At 33.1% G+C, this 16665-nt stretch overlaps 1 protein-coding gene across 1 annotated transcript; it reads left to right on the plus strand.

Annotated features, from left to right (window-relative positions):
* Positions 1-890: 890 nt before the first annotated feature.
* On the plus strand, positions 891-4773 carry LOC107921729 (3beta-hydroxysteroid-dehydrogenase/decarboxylase). The gene is made up of 7 exons (XM_041087015.1): positions 891-993; positions 2093-2182; positions 2263-2405; positions 2504-2674; positions 3429-3531; positions 3681-4204; positions 4449-4773. The coding sequence occupies exons 1-5, from the start codon at positions 906-908 to the stop codon at positions 3438-3440; spliced, it is 504 nt and encodes a 167-aa protein (XP_040942949.1). The 5' UTR covers positions 891-905; the 3' UTR covers positions 3441-3531; positions 3681-4204; positions 4449-4773.
* Positions 4774-16665: the final 11892 nt, after the last annotated feature.

The raw sequence follows: 16665 nt of genomic DNA on the forward strand, positions 1-16665 counted from the left end.
GATTTGTTAAATAATAAAATTTTATACAATTAATTAATGTTTTTATATTTAAAAATATTTAATCTAAATTTAGATTAAATGGTTGAAACCATTTGATATATTTAAATATTAGATTTAAGGTAAGTATCTATTTTGGATAGGACCAAATTATAATAAATAAAAATAAAATACAAAAACTAAAATCATTCCACATTGAGCATCTAGCAAAATAGTTATATCTTAGTTAGGAAGAAATATCTCTAATAAAATAGAAATTAGATCGAAAATGAGTATTTTATAAAATCACTTAACTAATAATTTCTACAAAATAAAAGATTTTATAAAAAATAAATATCTTATAAAATCACTTAACTAATAATTTCTACAAATAATTTCTAATAAAAATTTAATTTATAAAAAAAATAATAAATATTTTAAAAAATCATTTAACTAATAATTTCTACAAAATAAAAGATTTTTTTGTGAAACGTCGCAAAAATCATTTTACTTAAAACAATGGCGCCATTTTACCCAAATTTTCCCCCGTAAAATCCCTAATCTTGGCCGACAATGTTTTGAACTTTCTTTTGATACCCATTCCCTTTCCATTCACCAAATCCTTTCTCCTATTACCCTTTCTCCTCTCCCTTTCTCTCTTTCCTCTTCACCTGACCCTATCAAATGAACCCAGCTTTCCATCTCGCTACCAGATGACGATGTTTTGAACTCCTTCTTCATCGTTTTCTCTACTTCCCGTTCTTCTTCTGCTCTCCAATGGCTATCCCCGCCTCAAACGTTTAACAAAAAACACCTTTTTGTTTATACCAAATTTCGAGAGTGCCTCAACGAACCCCTTCCTGCGCTTTGCAGTTTGCTGTTACCGCCTCTTCAATTCATGTCTTTGGTTTGGCCATCTAACGAGGAGAATGTGTTCGTCGCAGATCATCTCTGTAGCATTGGGATACAGTAGAGACCCTGAAAACCTTGCCCGGGTTTCTGTACACAAGTTACACGGTAATGTTTCGGAACAGCGATAATTTGTCTTCCAGTTAAAAAAGTTTGTCGAGTTCCAAATGTTTCTTCCTTTTCATTGCTTCATAGAGTTCAAAAATAAAATTATTTGAAAATGAACTTGTTTATTTATCATTTTCCAAATTTGTTTTTATGCACTAGAATAAAAAATAGTCATCTTCCTTTTTTTTCCTTATCAAGCTTACTCAATTTATTTTATTTCTATTTTTTCGCTCAACCAAATCTCAAAGAAAAGCATAAGCGTGTTTGGCTTGTTGGCAGCAGAACTAGTGCCCGGTTCAAGATGAATTTGTGTAACTTAGAAAAATCAAGAAAGTTGGAGAATTTCCACATTGTACAAATTGATCAATAAATGGCGCCTACAGCTGACATGTATTTTCTATGCCATAATCATATTTAAGATGCTATTATAATTTTTGACAATTTTTTGTACGTGATCATGTGTTTTTTCATGTCATGTTGGGGGTCTTGATATGAACCTTAAGAACTAATTTTAACTGCATGCCTTGGATGATGTGGATTACCCCAACCCCAAACTCAACAGTTTCCAATTGAAACAAACTGTTGTTGTTTACCATATATAATTTACTTGCTGCATGGATGGATGAAATTTGGGTAGTATTTGCCTTTCTTGACTTTCTATAAATGATTTTTCCTTTTGCTAAAGACCTCCATCTATAATGTGTGAGCTACAGTTTCTTTGTTTGCAGATAGATGAGAATGTGGCAAGAGAGATTATCAATCACAGATCTCTTAGACACCCTAATATAATCCGGTAGTGTAGAAAACCTTTTCTTGTTTTTGCTTAGCGTAATAATTTTGGGGTAAGGTTTTTTTGGGCCTGAGTCACGCTTAGATTTCGGCATATCATTTGTTTCTGTTTGTTTGCGAGAAAAATAGATAAAAGAAATTAGTATCTGAATTTTTTTTTGTTAAGGAACTGAAGCGTATGCTGAGACTGAAAGGAAATAAATTGAATTCACATATGTTTCATTTTTATGTCATCTTCAGTTTTAAAATATCATTGCAACTTTGGAAATGTTTGAGAAATTGGCTCGTTCTGACAATACACCTCTTGCAGTAACTACAGGTGCAGATGTTGTATTTTACATGGAACCGACTGATTTAGACACACATGATTTCAGTAATTGCTACATGATCATAGTTCAAGGTAATGGGCCTTTCTTGTTTGCCTCTTTTGATGAGATTTATAACTATATACTATATTTTAAAATCATAACATTGCGTTAGCAATAATTTCAGGTGCAAAAAATGTCATTAATGCATGCCAAGAAAGTAAAGTTAAGCGACTTGTATATTATAGTTCTGCAGATGTTTTTTATGGTTCACAAGATATACTTAATGGTGATGAGTCCTTCGCTTACCCAGGGAAAGTATGTTTCATATTGCTTCAATCTGATAAAACTTTTTTGGCTTTTCAATTTCCATTTGTTTGCTAATTGTCCTTTTGTTTATTGATGCGCCTCTACAGTCTAAGGATATGACAGTTGACCTCAAGTTTGAAGCTGAAGGACTAATCAGGTTAGCTAACAAGATTGGCGGTCTTCAAACATGTGTACTTTGCCTTAGCGATGTCTTTGGATCTGGTGAAACACAATTTGTGCCTTTGCTAGTGAATCTAGCCAAATTCGGTTTGGCAAAGGTTTGTGAACAATCTTAACTTCGCTTTATTTGTGTAGAGCTGTAGTTTTACTATTATCTTGATTATTTTAAAATTCTTACTGTTATCTACCGTAGCGTAATGGATATTTCTACATTGATTATCAAAGTATAGACTAAAAGTGAAATATGGCAATGTGTCTTTAGGAATCTCTTTACTACAATGAAAACTGTTCCCAGGGTCTATATGTTGTCATTTGCAAGTGGTAATTTGGTAGAGATATAATTATAAGGTACATACTTATTACCGCATGCTTGTTTTAAATTGTAAGGTTTTAAGAAGTTAAAACTGTAATAAGCTCTAATGTGTCATGTATCTGATTTGACTGCCATGCTGTGACATATTTTTGCAAGACTAGATGGTTACAGATCAAACACTGTATTTCACTAAATCAACTTTCTGATAAGTGCTTCATTTGTTGTTGCTTGCTGATTTACAATTATAGCATGGTTCTTCAAAATCTATGCTCTTCAGCATTGTTATAAACTTTGTATTAGGTAGTTATAAATCCCCAAGTATTTAAATTAGGAGGTTTCCAAATTATTATTTTCAATTAGAATGAGTTATGGTTTCCTTGGTTAGACTGATAGAATGAAGTATCCAGGCTCTGTTAGGGAAAAAAGAAAAACTAATAGCGTTCCCTGTAGAATGCAGAACAAAATTGACTGGCATTGTACTGATAGGCACTAATATATTCTCGTGCTGTCATTTACCAGTTCTAACTTCTCTTTTGCAGATACTATACTGATCCCTCTGGCACATTTTGGCAATGCAATGCAAAAGCTATAGGCTCAGGTTCTGAAGGTGCAGACAGCTCTTTGCAAGAGCAATACAACAAGGTATACCTTCGTCTCTGTTTGTATGTTGTTTTTCAGCTTTAGGAGTGCTTATCTTGGTGACCTTATCCGTTTAGGATTGTTTTACACACATATATGTATGAGTATTTTTGGTGCTGAGTTACCAAGGGATTTTTCACCCCCACCTGCAGGACCTGACTCTTCAAGAAGCTGAAACTATTGCTCTGTCCATTTTAAAGTAAGTAATGGAAGAGAAGGTAAAGTTTCGTGCGAAAACATTCAGTTTTGAGGTTCCGCTATATGTATTTGTTTAATTTTGCTGACTAATGTATGCACCATTGAACAACGATATTATCTGCAGGTGACTCCCAACAATGTTGATATTGCTGACTTTAGGGAGCAGTACTCGAAGTACTTGTTCTTCATAAGCTTATTTCTTAAACAAAATAACTTATATTGTGTAGTACTTGATTGTGAGGTAGCCTTATACGTATCTGAGTCTTTTTATAATAACTATTTATTGCAATTGGTTCCAAATATTTGGTGAATTCAATTATTAATTTGCACTGCTAGTTTCCTAGTGTCATATGCCTTGTGTTAGAATTTTAATTGTTCCCCCTAAACAATTTTCTCTATGTACAGGTTTGATTGTGGCATGTTTATGTTAAAATATATCGACTTCTATAGCAGAGGCTTAAGTCTTTGTTTTGAGCAGGTAAGTCCATGGAACAATTTTTTATCCTTGTAGTTCATGTTTTATTTTGATTTTTCTGTGATTAAACTCTAGTACTCAGGGCAGTAGTTGTTAGGATGTAAAATCTGTTGTCCATCTGCCTAAATATATGACAAAAGGCAGAAGTACATATTGGAGATACTCTTACATGCACATTCATTCGTTTGAAACCTGATATCTGGTTATTTGTCTTTGAACTGAGTTGGATTTTTCCATGCTTATGTAGGAACACATGCCCTATTTTCGTTTAAGCACCGCCAAGGAAATTCTGAAACTGAAAGCTGATTGATCGGTTGTGTATGCCGGCTTTCATCAACTACTTTCGAAGGCCTTACTAGGAATTGAAATAGTGTGCAAAGAGATTGCTTCTTTTGATCTGATTTTTCGATATAAATACTGGACAAAGTATGGATATTTCTTGTTAGTTGCATTTACTGCTGTTAGTAAAATAGGATTCTCTTCTTAGGATCTTAGTTTCTCCACTTGTATTAGACTCAACAATGACTTGCATTGCATTGATGTTGATTTTACCTAAATTTCGAGGTTTACAATTTTTAGTTTTTATTAATTATTTATGTTTTCTCACTTTTATTAATTTTTATTATTATTTACGCTTCTTTTATTTGCTTTCTTTTATCATTTTCATAGAAAATTTAATTTAAATAATATTTTTGAGCTTCTTTTATTTGTTTTCTTTTATCATTTTCATAGAAAATTTAATTTAAATAATATTTTTGTATCTATCCTTGAAAGTATATTTAAAGTTCAAATTTAAAAAATAAAACATAATATAATATTTATCATAAAATAAATATTATTTGATTAAAATAGTTTTTTAAAATGTTATGTTTTTTGCGGCGTTTTTGCGAGAAGCGTCGCTAAAGGTCATGGTCTTTAGCAGCTTTGTGACAAAAGCGTTGCTAAAGGTCATGGTCTTTAGCGGTGTTTGTGATAAAAGCACCGCTAAAGGTCATGGTTTTAGCGACGTTTGTGATAAAAGCGTTGCTAAAGGTCATGGCCTTTAGCGGCGGTGTCTATGCCTAAAAAAATGCTGCTAAAAGTCTATTTTGCTATAGTGCGAAAACAGATTCTGAAAATAAGACCGTGCAACACCTTTTATTTCCTGCAAGGCCACCATCTCTCTTCCTTCTTCGTTTTCCAACTTGTGAATGAGATTCTTCCTCTGCCTTTGTGATGCTTGACTGTGAAAAAATACTGTATTTTTATCCCAAACTTCAGCCAATTTATTTTGACCCTCTGTTCCCAATAACATTCATATTTTTTGATCTCAAACTTTAAAATAATTTTTGTATCAATCAACTCAGCTAAATTCTTATCATTTCTTTCGGCTTCAACCAACTCCACAAGTTTTTCCGTAAGGATCCGTTTAGTCTTTTTCCTATTTATTTGAATTTGCCCAGCCCACTTCTTTAATCCTTTTTTCAAAATTTCCAGCTTCTGTAACAGCTCCCCTGAAGGTTTCTCCCACAAACTCTTGACTTCATTAATGAAAGACTCCTCCAATGACTACCAAGCTTTAAATTTAAAATTATTGTTCCTCAATTGTTCTTCATTCCTCCTAGTATTAATAAGAAAAGGACAATGATTTGAAAATGAATGTATTAGATGTTAAACTTTGACCTCCAAAAACAAAGCAATCCAATCTGTGTTAGCAACACTTTTGTCTAGTCGTTCTTGTATGTTCGTCTCCGGTAAATTTCATCTCTCCGAAGTGAACCAACTACCCTCAAAGCCCACGTCGTTCAGTTGATATTCCTCTAAAGTTCTTTGAAAAATTTCCGTCATTCTTTTATCTCTAGGTAGCCCTCTTTTTTTTTTAAAAATCCATACATAATTTCATTGAAGTCTCCACAAACCAACCAAGGAATTTTCAAATCAGTAGCTAAGCTTTTCAAAATAGCCCATGAATCATTCCTATCTTGTGCGTACGGGGATCCATAGAATCCTATGAATCTCCAATTTACTCATTTTTCCTTATCTTCAATTGTCACATCAATGTGTCTTTTAAAAAACTACAAAGCATTAAATCAACATCAGTCCTCCATGCTAAACACAAGCCTTATCCCGTACCTTCTGAGTCGACTTCAATACCATTTACATAACCACATCTTCTACGACCTTTTTCTATCTACTTTCTACTAAGTTTTGTCTCCATAAAGAAGACTATTTGAGGATTATTTATCTTCAACAAATGCCGAAGTCTTCTAACCATTCATTGTCTCCCCAAACCACGGACGTTCCAACTTATAATTTTCATTGCACCCGGTTGGCTTGCCTCTTGGTAGCCGCCGATAATAAAAGATTAAGACCTTCTATTTCCCCCTGTTTCGCTTTTTCCCCTCCTCCCCTATTAAGGTTTCATCTTCCAAGTCATGCTCTATGACTATTTGCATTTGATTAGACCATAATTTATCCTTCTATTGTTCTACAGATGACACCCCCCTTCTAAGTTAAAACCCAATATTGGATCAATGGTTTCCCCCTTCTTCCTTTCATATCCCCATTCCTTGAACTAATCCCCACAAACCTATTCTCCATCCAGCTGTTGCGGAAGCGACGATAATATTAATAACAATATTATCAGAAATATTTAGATAATTATTATGCCAACAATTATACTAAGAAAATTCCCAGTTAAATTGGAGGGGTCACAATGGTCCCGCTTAAAACCCAACAACTAGACAGAACTCACTTAGATATTTATAGCAATAATAACTAAATAAATATAACCAACATAAAGCTATTAAATAAAAGCAAACAAATAAGAAATAAAATACCAGAGTTTTAACGAGGTTCGGCCAATTTAGCTTACGTCCTCGGACACTACCAAATTAATATTTCCTCTAGAAATATTACAAAGGAGAAGATTTTGGGATGATACAACCAAAGGGGGAGGGGTTCTATATATAACAAACCAAACCCCCTCCATTTCTATCTTTTCCTAATGTGGGATATTGCCAATATTCAACAAATCTCCACCTTGGCGATATCCCACATCTTCGAACATCTTCTCATAACACAAACTTCAATAGTGTCTTCAAATTTGCAACCAATCGCCTTCTTCCCTTTTGGTAGTTGTGCCAGCTTCCACGTCTTGTTTTTCTCTAGAGATTGCATTTCCTCTTCCATTGCACCTAACCATCTATTATTCTCTAAACTCTGAATGGCTTCGGTGTAAGTGGATGGAATATTATCAACAACTGAAAGTGCATAAGCTACCATGTCAGTGAAACGAGCTGGTTTCTGAATTTCTCGTCTCTGCCTTCTGACTGCAATTGGCTCTGATTGCTGTTGAGGTTCTTGGGTAGAAACCTCTTCCTCATCTGACTCTGCATCTGCCAATGAAGAATCACTAGTGGTACCTTCTGCTGGAATTACCACACTCTGCTCAAACTCCACCTGCTGCAGAGTACACTCCACCTGCTGCGAAGTACTACTCACTCCTTCTGGATTTACCTTATTCAACATGGCAGATTCATGAAAGGTAACATCCCTACTGATTATCGTCTTCTTTGCCTCTAGACACCACAAACGATATCCCTTAACACCAGCATTGAAGCCCATGAATAGAGCCTTCTTTGCTCTTGGATCTAACTTTGATTCTTTCACATGATAATATGCAATAGAACCAAAAATGCGCAAGGTGTCATAATCAGTAGCAGGTTTTCCATACCATTTCTCCAAAGGAGTCTTGCCATTTATAGCAGATGATGGCAAATGATTGATGAGATGTTGAGCGTACGTCACAGCCTCAGTCCAAAACTTTCTATCTAATCCAGCATTAGATAACATACATCGAACTTTCTCCACAAGCGTTCGATTCATACGCTCTGCCACCCCATTCTGTTGCGGTGTTCCACCTACGGTGAAGTGCCTTACTATGCCACAATCTTGGCATATCTTCAGGAAAGGATCGCTTTTATATTCTCCACCGTTGTCTGATCGGAGAACCTTAATCTTCCTTCCTGTCTGATTTTCAACTTTAGTTTTCCACTTAAGGAAAACTTCAAGCACCTCATCTTTGTTCTTCATAGGAAACACCCAAACTCGTCTGGAAAAATCATCAATAAAGGTGACAAAATAACGTCTTCCTCCAAGTGATGGAGTCTTGGACGGTCCCCATACATCAGAATGCACATAATCCAGAATACCTTTAGTATTGTGAATCCCAGTGCCAAATTTCACCCTTCGTTGTTTTCCCAGAACACAATGCTCGCAAAATTCAAGTTTGCAAGTCTTTGTACCTTTCAATAATCCTTGCTTGGCTAGAGTTTGCAAGGATTTTTCACCAGCATGGCCCAAACGCATATGCCACAGCTGTGTTGCCTCAGCGTCCTTCTTGGTACTCGTAATTGCTGCTGCTGTTGTCCCGACCACTGTACTACCTTGGTAGTAATACAGATTGTTCTTTCTTATGCCTTTCAACATCACCAATGCTCCTGAAGTTGCTTTAAGAACTCCATCTCGTATTGTCACAACTAGGCCTTTAGATTCTAACGACCCCAAAGAGATGAGATTCTTCTTCAACTTTGGGACATATCGTACATCCCGCAAAATTCTAGTAGATCCATCATGACTCCTCAGTTTAATTGAACCTATCCCGGCTATTTTACATGTGTTATCATTACCCATGTAAACAACCCCTTTATCTAGTTTTTGAAATTCAAAGAACCATTCCCGAATGGGACACATATGATAGGAACAACCAGAATCCATGATCCACTCATCTGCATATAATGTTGAAGATGTCATACTAAGAGAAAAGTCTGACTCTGCTTCACTATTGCATTCTGCAACATTTGCATCTTGCGGAGTCTTCCCTTTTTTCTTCAATTTTGGACAATCTTTCTTCTAATGTCCTTTTTCTTTGCAAAAAGAACATTCATCTTTGGCAACAGCTCGACCTTTGGACTTTCTTCTCTTCCCCTTAGACTGACTTTGCTGACGACCTCTTGTTACCAATGCTTCCACTGCTGCTTCACCTGAACCTTTCAACTTATCCTTTCGGCGTAGTTCATAGCTATACAATGCAGCAGTTACTTCATTGAAAGTTACTTCCGATTTTCCATGAAGTAGAGTAGTTTCAAGGTACTCAAACTCCTCAGGAAGCGATCCCAACAACATTAACGCCAAGTCTTCGTCTTCAAAAGTCACATCCAAATTCAACAAATCAGCCACCAGCTGATTAAAATTGGTAATGTGCTCGTTCATCGTGGTACCAGGAACATAATTGAAACGAAACAGTCTTTTCTTCATATGCAACTTATTTTGACTGTTCTTCTTCAAGAATTTCTCCTCCAATGCTTTCCACAATTTACTTGCAGAAGTCTCTTTACTGAATGTATACTTTTGCTCTCTGGAAAGACATGATCGAATTGTACCACATGCCAATCGGTTGATGGTCTTCCATTCTTTATCATCAACCCCTTCTGGTTTTTCTTCCTCAATGGCAATATCTAGACCCTGTTGAAAGAGGGCATCTAGAAGCTCACTTTGCCACATGCCGAAATGACCTGTTCCATCAAAAATTTCCACTACAAATCTCGTATTTGCAGTTCCAATCCTCGGCAAAATGTACGAAGTGGAAGTTGTTGATATGGATGGTTTTTCTTCTGTCATTTTTGCCATAGCTTCTATTTAATAGCCACCAAATGCGGAATACCCACAAGCTTTCGGAAATGTTTCTGATGTCTAAGATCAGACTAAGCTGCAAACACAAAGCATACTACAAAACCTTGGCTCTGATACCAATTGTTGCGGAAGCGACGATAATATTAATAACAATATTATCAGAAATATTTAGATAATTATTATGCCAACAATTATACTAAGAAAATTCCCAGTTAAATTGGAGGGGTCACAATGGTCCCGCTTAAAACCCAACAACTAGACAGAACTCACTTAGATATTTATAGCAATAATAACTAAATAAATATAACCAACATAAAGCTATTAAATAAAAGCAAACAAATAAGAAATAAAATACCAGAGTTTTAACGAGGTTCGGCCAATTTAGCTTACGTCCTCGGACACTACCAAATTAATATTTCCTCTAGAAATATTACAAAGGAGAAGATTTTGGGATGATACAACCAAAGGGGGAGGGGTTCTATATATAACAAACCAAACCCCCTCCATTTCTATCTTTTCCTAATGTGGGATATTGCCAATATTCAACACCAGCTTCCTTCCCATTTTTCTTCCCACTCTTCTCATAGCCAAATACTATTCATTGATAGGGCTCTTCGAGATGGTGCTCGCAATGATAAATCCCAACCCATTTTAGTAATATCCCCCAACCATCCTTTTTGTCTCACAAAAAGACTCATTATGCCCCAAACGTCCATAGTAGAAAAAAAGTGATAGACGTTTATACTTAAATTTAACATACGAGCGTATCCCATAGCACATAACCTGCTTCTTTCTTTTCAAAGGCTTCTTAACGTCAATCTGCACCCTTACCCTCATGTAATTACGATTTTCCTTCCCCAAATTTGAACCATCATATTCCAAGAAAGCTCCAATAAAATTGCCCAATTGTATTGCTAGATTCTCAGAAAATAAACCTATTGGAACATCATGAATTTGTACCCAGAAAGGGATAAAAAATAATGGTACTTTTAGTGGATCCTCACCCCTTTCCAATTTGTAAAGTATTAATAAATGATTATTGAAAGTCCATGGTGAACCTTTCAAAACTCTCTCCATATCCATACTATGAAAAAACTGAAAAAGATACATTTCCCCCCCCAGATCTCGAATTTGAACCCCACAGACAGGATGCCACAAGTTTGCCATAGTGCTTTTCATAGCCAAATAATGAATTATACTTGTTGTTAGGAAGCATCCCACAAGCTAAAAATCCCTTAGCTGAAAATCCCCCACTTCTCTTTGCGTACTCGGATCAACCTGGATCTGTAAGATTTTTTCTTCTTCCTCATTGATCGATAATTGTGCTAATTCAGTTTCCATGACTGCAGATTTGAAAGCCAGAACACTATCCCACACTCCTAGTCGTCTGAATAGGAGTAGCCTGAAGACGCCGGTTACAAAAACAAGAAAGTAGATCAAAAACTAGAGACAAAAAAACCTAAAAACTCATGCTAGGGACGACAGGCAATATCGTGCTTGGGTAGTAGACTTTTTTATTTGCCTATGTTTGGATTAAATTTTAGAATATGAGTATTGAGTTAAAATTAATAAAATATTTTTTAATATTTAAAATTTAATAATAAAAGTAAAATTATTCAAATGTTAGTAATAAAATAAATAATAAAGAGTATTTTTATTTGTTTAAAAGCTTTTCCAAATCAATACTTTATATTGTAGATAATAATTCTACTATATAATATTTATATGCATATCATATAATAATATTAACTATATTTATAAAATTCATATATTATATAATCATAAGCATTACATATAAAAAACACATTTAGTTATGTTATGTTATGTAAAATGTCTCTATTATGATAAAAGATTTATATAAAATTCCTACTTTGAGTTAGTATTTAGTAAACTGAGAGTTTACTTTTCTTTTTATTTCACAACCAACCTTAATAAATTGCCATCTATCTTTTTTAAATACTTATTTTTTAAAATATTTTTCTATACATTTATAAGACATTTGTCAACCTCTTAACATTACTCGTGGAGTTAAAAAATTTTACTAGTAGTGTACCAAATATTTTCTCAATTTTTATTGTGTTATAATGTAAAAGTAAAATTAAGGGTAAACAACACTATAGGTTGCCCAACTATGCTTAGGTTTCCTTTTTCGTGGATGGAAGGGTGAGGTGGAAATTCAAATTTTAGTATAACAACAAATTTAGCTCTCAATTTTTACATATTGTGTCGATTTAGTCATAATTTTTTAAATAAATTAACCATCAACATTATAGATTATCTCAAATTAGTCCTAATTCTAAAAAGTTCAAAATATAAAAAAAAAAAACATAAATATTCTCAATTTGACTCATGTGGATTTTACATATATATTTGAATTTTTTTAGAATTATGACCAAAGTGAGATAAATTGTAATGTTGAAAGTTAAATTTTTTTATAAAAAGTATAACTAATGTAATAGGCCAATTTTTACGCGGGCCAGATTCCAAAATAAAACAAACCAAATAAATAAAACAAGCCCAAATTAGTAGCCCAAACCAAACTAAAACCTAATAGCCCAAAACTAACCTTAGCCCAAAGCCCAACAAAATCAAGAAATAAACAGTAAAAAAAACCCTAGGTGCGCCGCACCTAGGTCTTCTGGCCCTGCTGTCGTCGCCACTCACCTATCACCGGCCATCCATGCGTCTGACACCTGCAAAAAGAAGAACATGTAACAACAAAGGCCAAACAGAAGAAACAACATGGAAACGAACAAAAAAGGAGGAAACAAAAAGTTGTATTCGGCTATAAAAAGCCAAAAATCTCATCTTTGTTTTTTTACGAGATTAATAAAAAAAAGGAAACAGAATATCGATTTCAGAGGTGAAATTTTTATTTTCTTGTTAGTTATCTTTTATTTTTTTTTTATTTTGCATACTAAGTAATAAAAAGAAAAAGAAAAAGAAAAAAGGAAGAGTTTACCTGAATCGGCCCGCAGCCCCGCCGTTGGTGGTCCTTTCGCCATCGTTGGATTCGGGCTCAAAAGGGGGCTCGGGTCCTTTTCCTTCGGTCTCTAGGGTTGAGGAGGTTCGACCTTTGGGTGTTTTAAAACCGGGCTCAATAGGGGGTCGCCTTGGGCCACGCCGGCCACTGGCCACGGCGGCTGCGCGGCGAATCGCCATTGGAACCCACGCCGGTCAAGGGGGAGGGGTTGAGAGTTGAGAGGCTATGAGAGTTTTTTTTTTAAGAGAATAGAAAAATGAATTTTTAAAAAAATTACTTTTATAAAAGGTTTAGGGCGGCGTCGTTTAGGGCCCGTTTCAGTGGCCTCAAAACGGCGCCATATAGGGCCACCGGCGCGCGACCCGACCCGCTCCAGGGGGATCCACGCGTTTCGTTAAATAGGTTATTTACAACCCTGGTCCCTTCGCATTTATGCTTCTTTTAATTTACTCCTTTGTTTTTTTATTTTTTTAAATTTGGACCCTAGAATTTTGATTGGTTTTCAATCGAGTCCCTAGCCCACTGATGCTCTGGAAAATGGATACGTGTCCAGATTTGGTTTTTTTGCCCATTTGGTCCTCGGACTTTTCACGTGTTTTTATTTTCAGTCCTCATATATTTATTTTGTTGTAATTTTACTTTTAAATTTCATTTTGTTATGATTTAGTCCCTAATCTGCCTGATTTTAATCCTTTAATTTGTTATTTATTTATTTTGTTTAAATTTTAATATATATATATTATTATTGTTAACAGTTTACATTTTATTTATTTTAAATTATATATATTATTTATATTAAACTGTTTGATATTATCTATATATTATTTATTTTGAGTTGCTTAATACATTATTTTATCTTAAATTGTTTTATAAATTATTTATATTAGATTTTTTTATATTTTATTCTTTTAAATTCTTTTATGTATTGTTTATTTTAAATTGGTTTGAATTATTTATTTCAAACTGTCTTATACTTTATTTATGCCAATTTTTTTATTGTTTATGTTGAACCTTTTTGTTGAATTATTTTTTATTTTATGTACTTTAAATTGTTCTTGTATATTATTTTACATAATTTGTTTTTGATTATTAATTAATACTTAAAATGATGCACATTGTGTGATTATTGCCATCATGTGTACTATAACTAGTTCGTTCGTATTTTCATATTATTGTCATTCATTGATGCAACATTTTATTCATAAATTGTTATTCCATGTTCTATATTGTCATTCCATCATTTCAAAAGTTGCACTTAATGTATTTTATATACCCATAATAAACCGTTTTATGTTACCCCTAAATAAATAAAATACACATCGTTTAAGTAATGTATTCGCTATTATTCAAAATTTTTTTAATTACGGCAATATTTCGCGTTTTGGAGATTCGAGAAATCATACCCTAACTAACAGGGTTTCGATTTTCTCGTTAAACCTAAATAGCAAAATATCCTTTTAAATTTCAAAATACATGAAATTTCAATAAAAGATAAAGGCAAGGTTATTCTCAAGGGTTCCAAATGTCGTGTCTTAACTTATGGGATGTAACATTTGTTATCTCGAGACGAGAAGGTCTTTGGCATTCGTTTTGATTTATTCAAGCAAATTCTTTTAAAATAAAATAGCGGGGATCGTATTTTGAATTCTTTCGAAAATTTTAATCTTCAACATAAAGACATTAATTAATCAACTACGTACCAATCTTGGGCTTTACGAGGGTGCTAATCCTTCCTCGCACGTAACCGACTCCTAAACTCATTTTCTCAAAGTTCGTAGACTAAAATTATTGTTTTGACAAATCAAAATATTTTATTAAAACAACCAAATTACGAGGTGACCCGATCACACCTCATAAAAAAGGATTGATGGCGACTCCCGTTTTAATTTCTGTTTTCAAACAAAAGTCGACCCCGTTTGCAAAAATGGTTTCGACAACTAACTTGACACAATATTAATAAGTTGAGGGATAAATTTATTATTATACCATTTTTTGAATTGCCACCTCACTTTTCCATCAAACACATAATGGAAATAGATTAAAAAAAAACCTTAATTAGTTGAGTGACCATTTTGAAAGTTTTAAAAGTTGGGTGACAAAAACAAAAATTTAAGCATAATTGAGTGACTCATAATATAGTTTACCCTAAAATTAATAATTACATTGGAAAAAAATTAATAACAAAATGATTTAAATTTGTCAAAGAGCAACCTAAATTAATTTGGATAAAAAATAATTCGAGTTTAAAAAAAATCAACTTTGAAAAGACTTGAGCTGATAATAACCCAAACTCAAAAAATATCAAGAATAAAAAAATCTGAAATAATCTAAATCCAAAAATAACCTACACGAGTCCAGCGGTTCACCGCTCCTGTTACCAATACTGTTAAGTCTTCATTTGCAAATTATTCATCTATTATTAAACCAAAAAAAAAAAAAAAAACCCAAACTCATATGATGACGATGATAAAAGGCCAGAGAGCTTGTTTAAAACAGGAAAAAGAAGTGGTCCAATTTTACTAAATGCAGTTAATTGGAATGAAAAGATAAAGGTAAAATAAGTGAATTTAATCTTAATTCTAAAAAAAAAATCCTTAATAATCATACATTATGTCAATTTAGTCCTTACTCTACCAATGTTTCCCAATAATATTGTAACATCTTTACCCAACAAGACTCAACACACCACCTCACACCATCTCCAGTCCTCAAAATTATGATCGAACTGACATTCATCTCTTTATAATAAAATTAACAATTTAGAAAAAAAAAAACTAGTTTACTCTTTGAATATATATTGTGCAAATTAAGGTTTCAAATTTTAAAAAATAAAATTTAAATATATTCGTATTAAATAAATCTGGCTTAGTGCCCCGCTGATGCATTTCCAGATGAAGTTAAAACTAGAGATTTTATTCTTCAGCAACTTCTAAGGAAATGGCAGGTTGCATTCAAGGATCTTAATTATGATCCCATTAAATGTAAATCTTTGGACGCGTCGCAGTGGTTTGTAGCTATCTCATGGTACTAATAAATTAATATAACCCATCGGTTATTTATTTATGTAAAATTATATCTTAAAATTTGATGTTTTTAAATACTTTGTATATTTTAAATTTATTTTTTTAAATTTTATTTTAAATTTAAAAATTCAGATCTAGTACAAATTTGATCACTAATATTTGTATCTTTTGTCAAAATGGCTCTAATTGTATTTTTGAGCCTTTTTTTATTATCAACCTTTATTTTTTTTTCAATCTGCTTCTTCTAACATATTTAATTAAAGTATTATTAAAAAGGTTAACAGGAATGATGTGAAATTTCATATGTGGAATATTTTTAATGAGATGTAATTTATTACTTAGATAATTGCATGTGGAAAATAAAAAAATTAAAAAATAATACATTAAATTAAAAAATAACCCTTAGTTTAAAGAAAATAAACATAATTATCTAAAAAAATTAACTAAGTAGAAAAACTTCTCAGTAAACAAACATACGAAAGATTGAAACCTTTTAAAAGAAAAGAAAGATTAAAATATTGAATTTATTTATTAAATTTGTTAGAAAAAGCAAATTGAAAAAAAGAACAAAAGTTGATGGCAAAAAAAATTAAAAAATACAATTAGGGCCATTCTGACAAAACGTGTAAATATTAATGACTAAATTTATCATTAAACCTTGTTCTTGTTAAATTTATTTGGTGTGACATTTAGAAATTAGAAAAAATATTCACGATGTAAAAATAATATTAGAAAATATTTCTTAAAAACTCTCATATGAAATCATCATTGTACAGTTGAAATGG

Source organism: Gossypium hirsutum, chromosome D01 (assembly GCF_007990345.1).
Source record: "Gossypium hirsutum isolate 1008001.06 chromosome D01, Gossypium_hirsutum_v2.1, whole genome shotgun sequence".
NCBI classification, from domain to species: Eukaryota; Viridiplantae; Streptophyta; class Magnoliopsida; order Malvales; family Malvaceae; genus Gossypium; species Gossypium hirsutum.

What these genes read in the sequence shown, in the direction of transcription:
- LOC107921729 (XM_041087015.1), top strand. Translation starts at nt 906, where the DNA reads ATGTGTTCGTCGCAGATCATCTCTGTAGCATTGGGATACAGTAGAGAC. An exon ending in TTCTGTACACAAGTTACACG is followed by an intron (nt 994 to 2,092) that starts GTAATGTTTCGG and finishes CACCTCTTGCAG; the next exon opens with TAACTACAGGTGCAGATGTT. An exon ending in CTACATGATCATAGTTCAAG is followed by an intron (nt 2,183 to 2,262) that starts GTAATGGGCCTT and finishes ACATTGCGTTAG; the next exon opens with CAATAATTTCAGGTGCAAAA.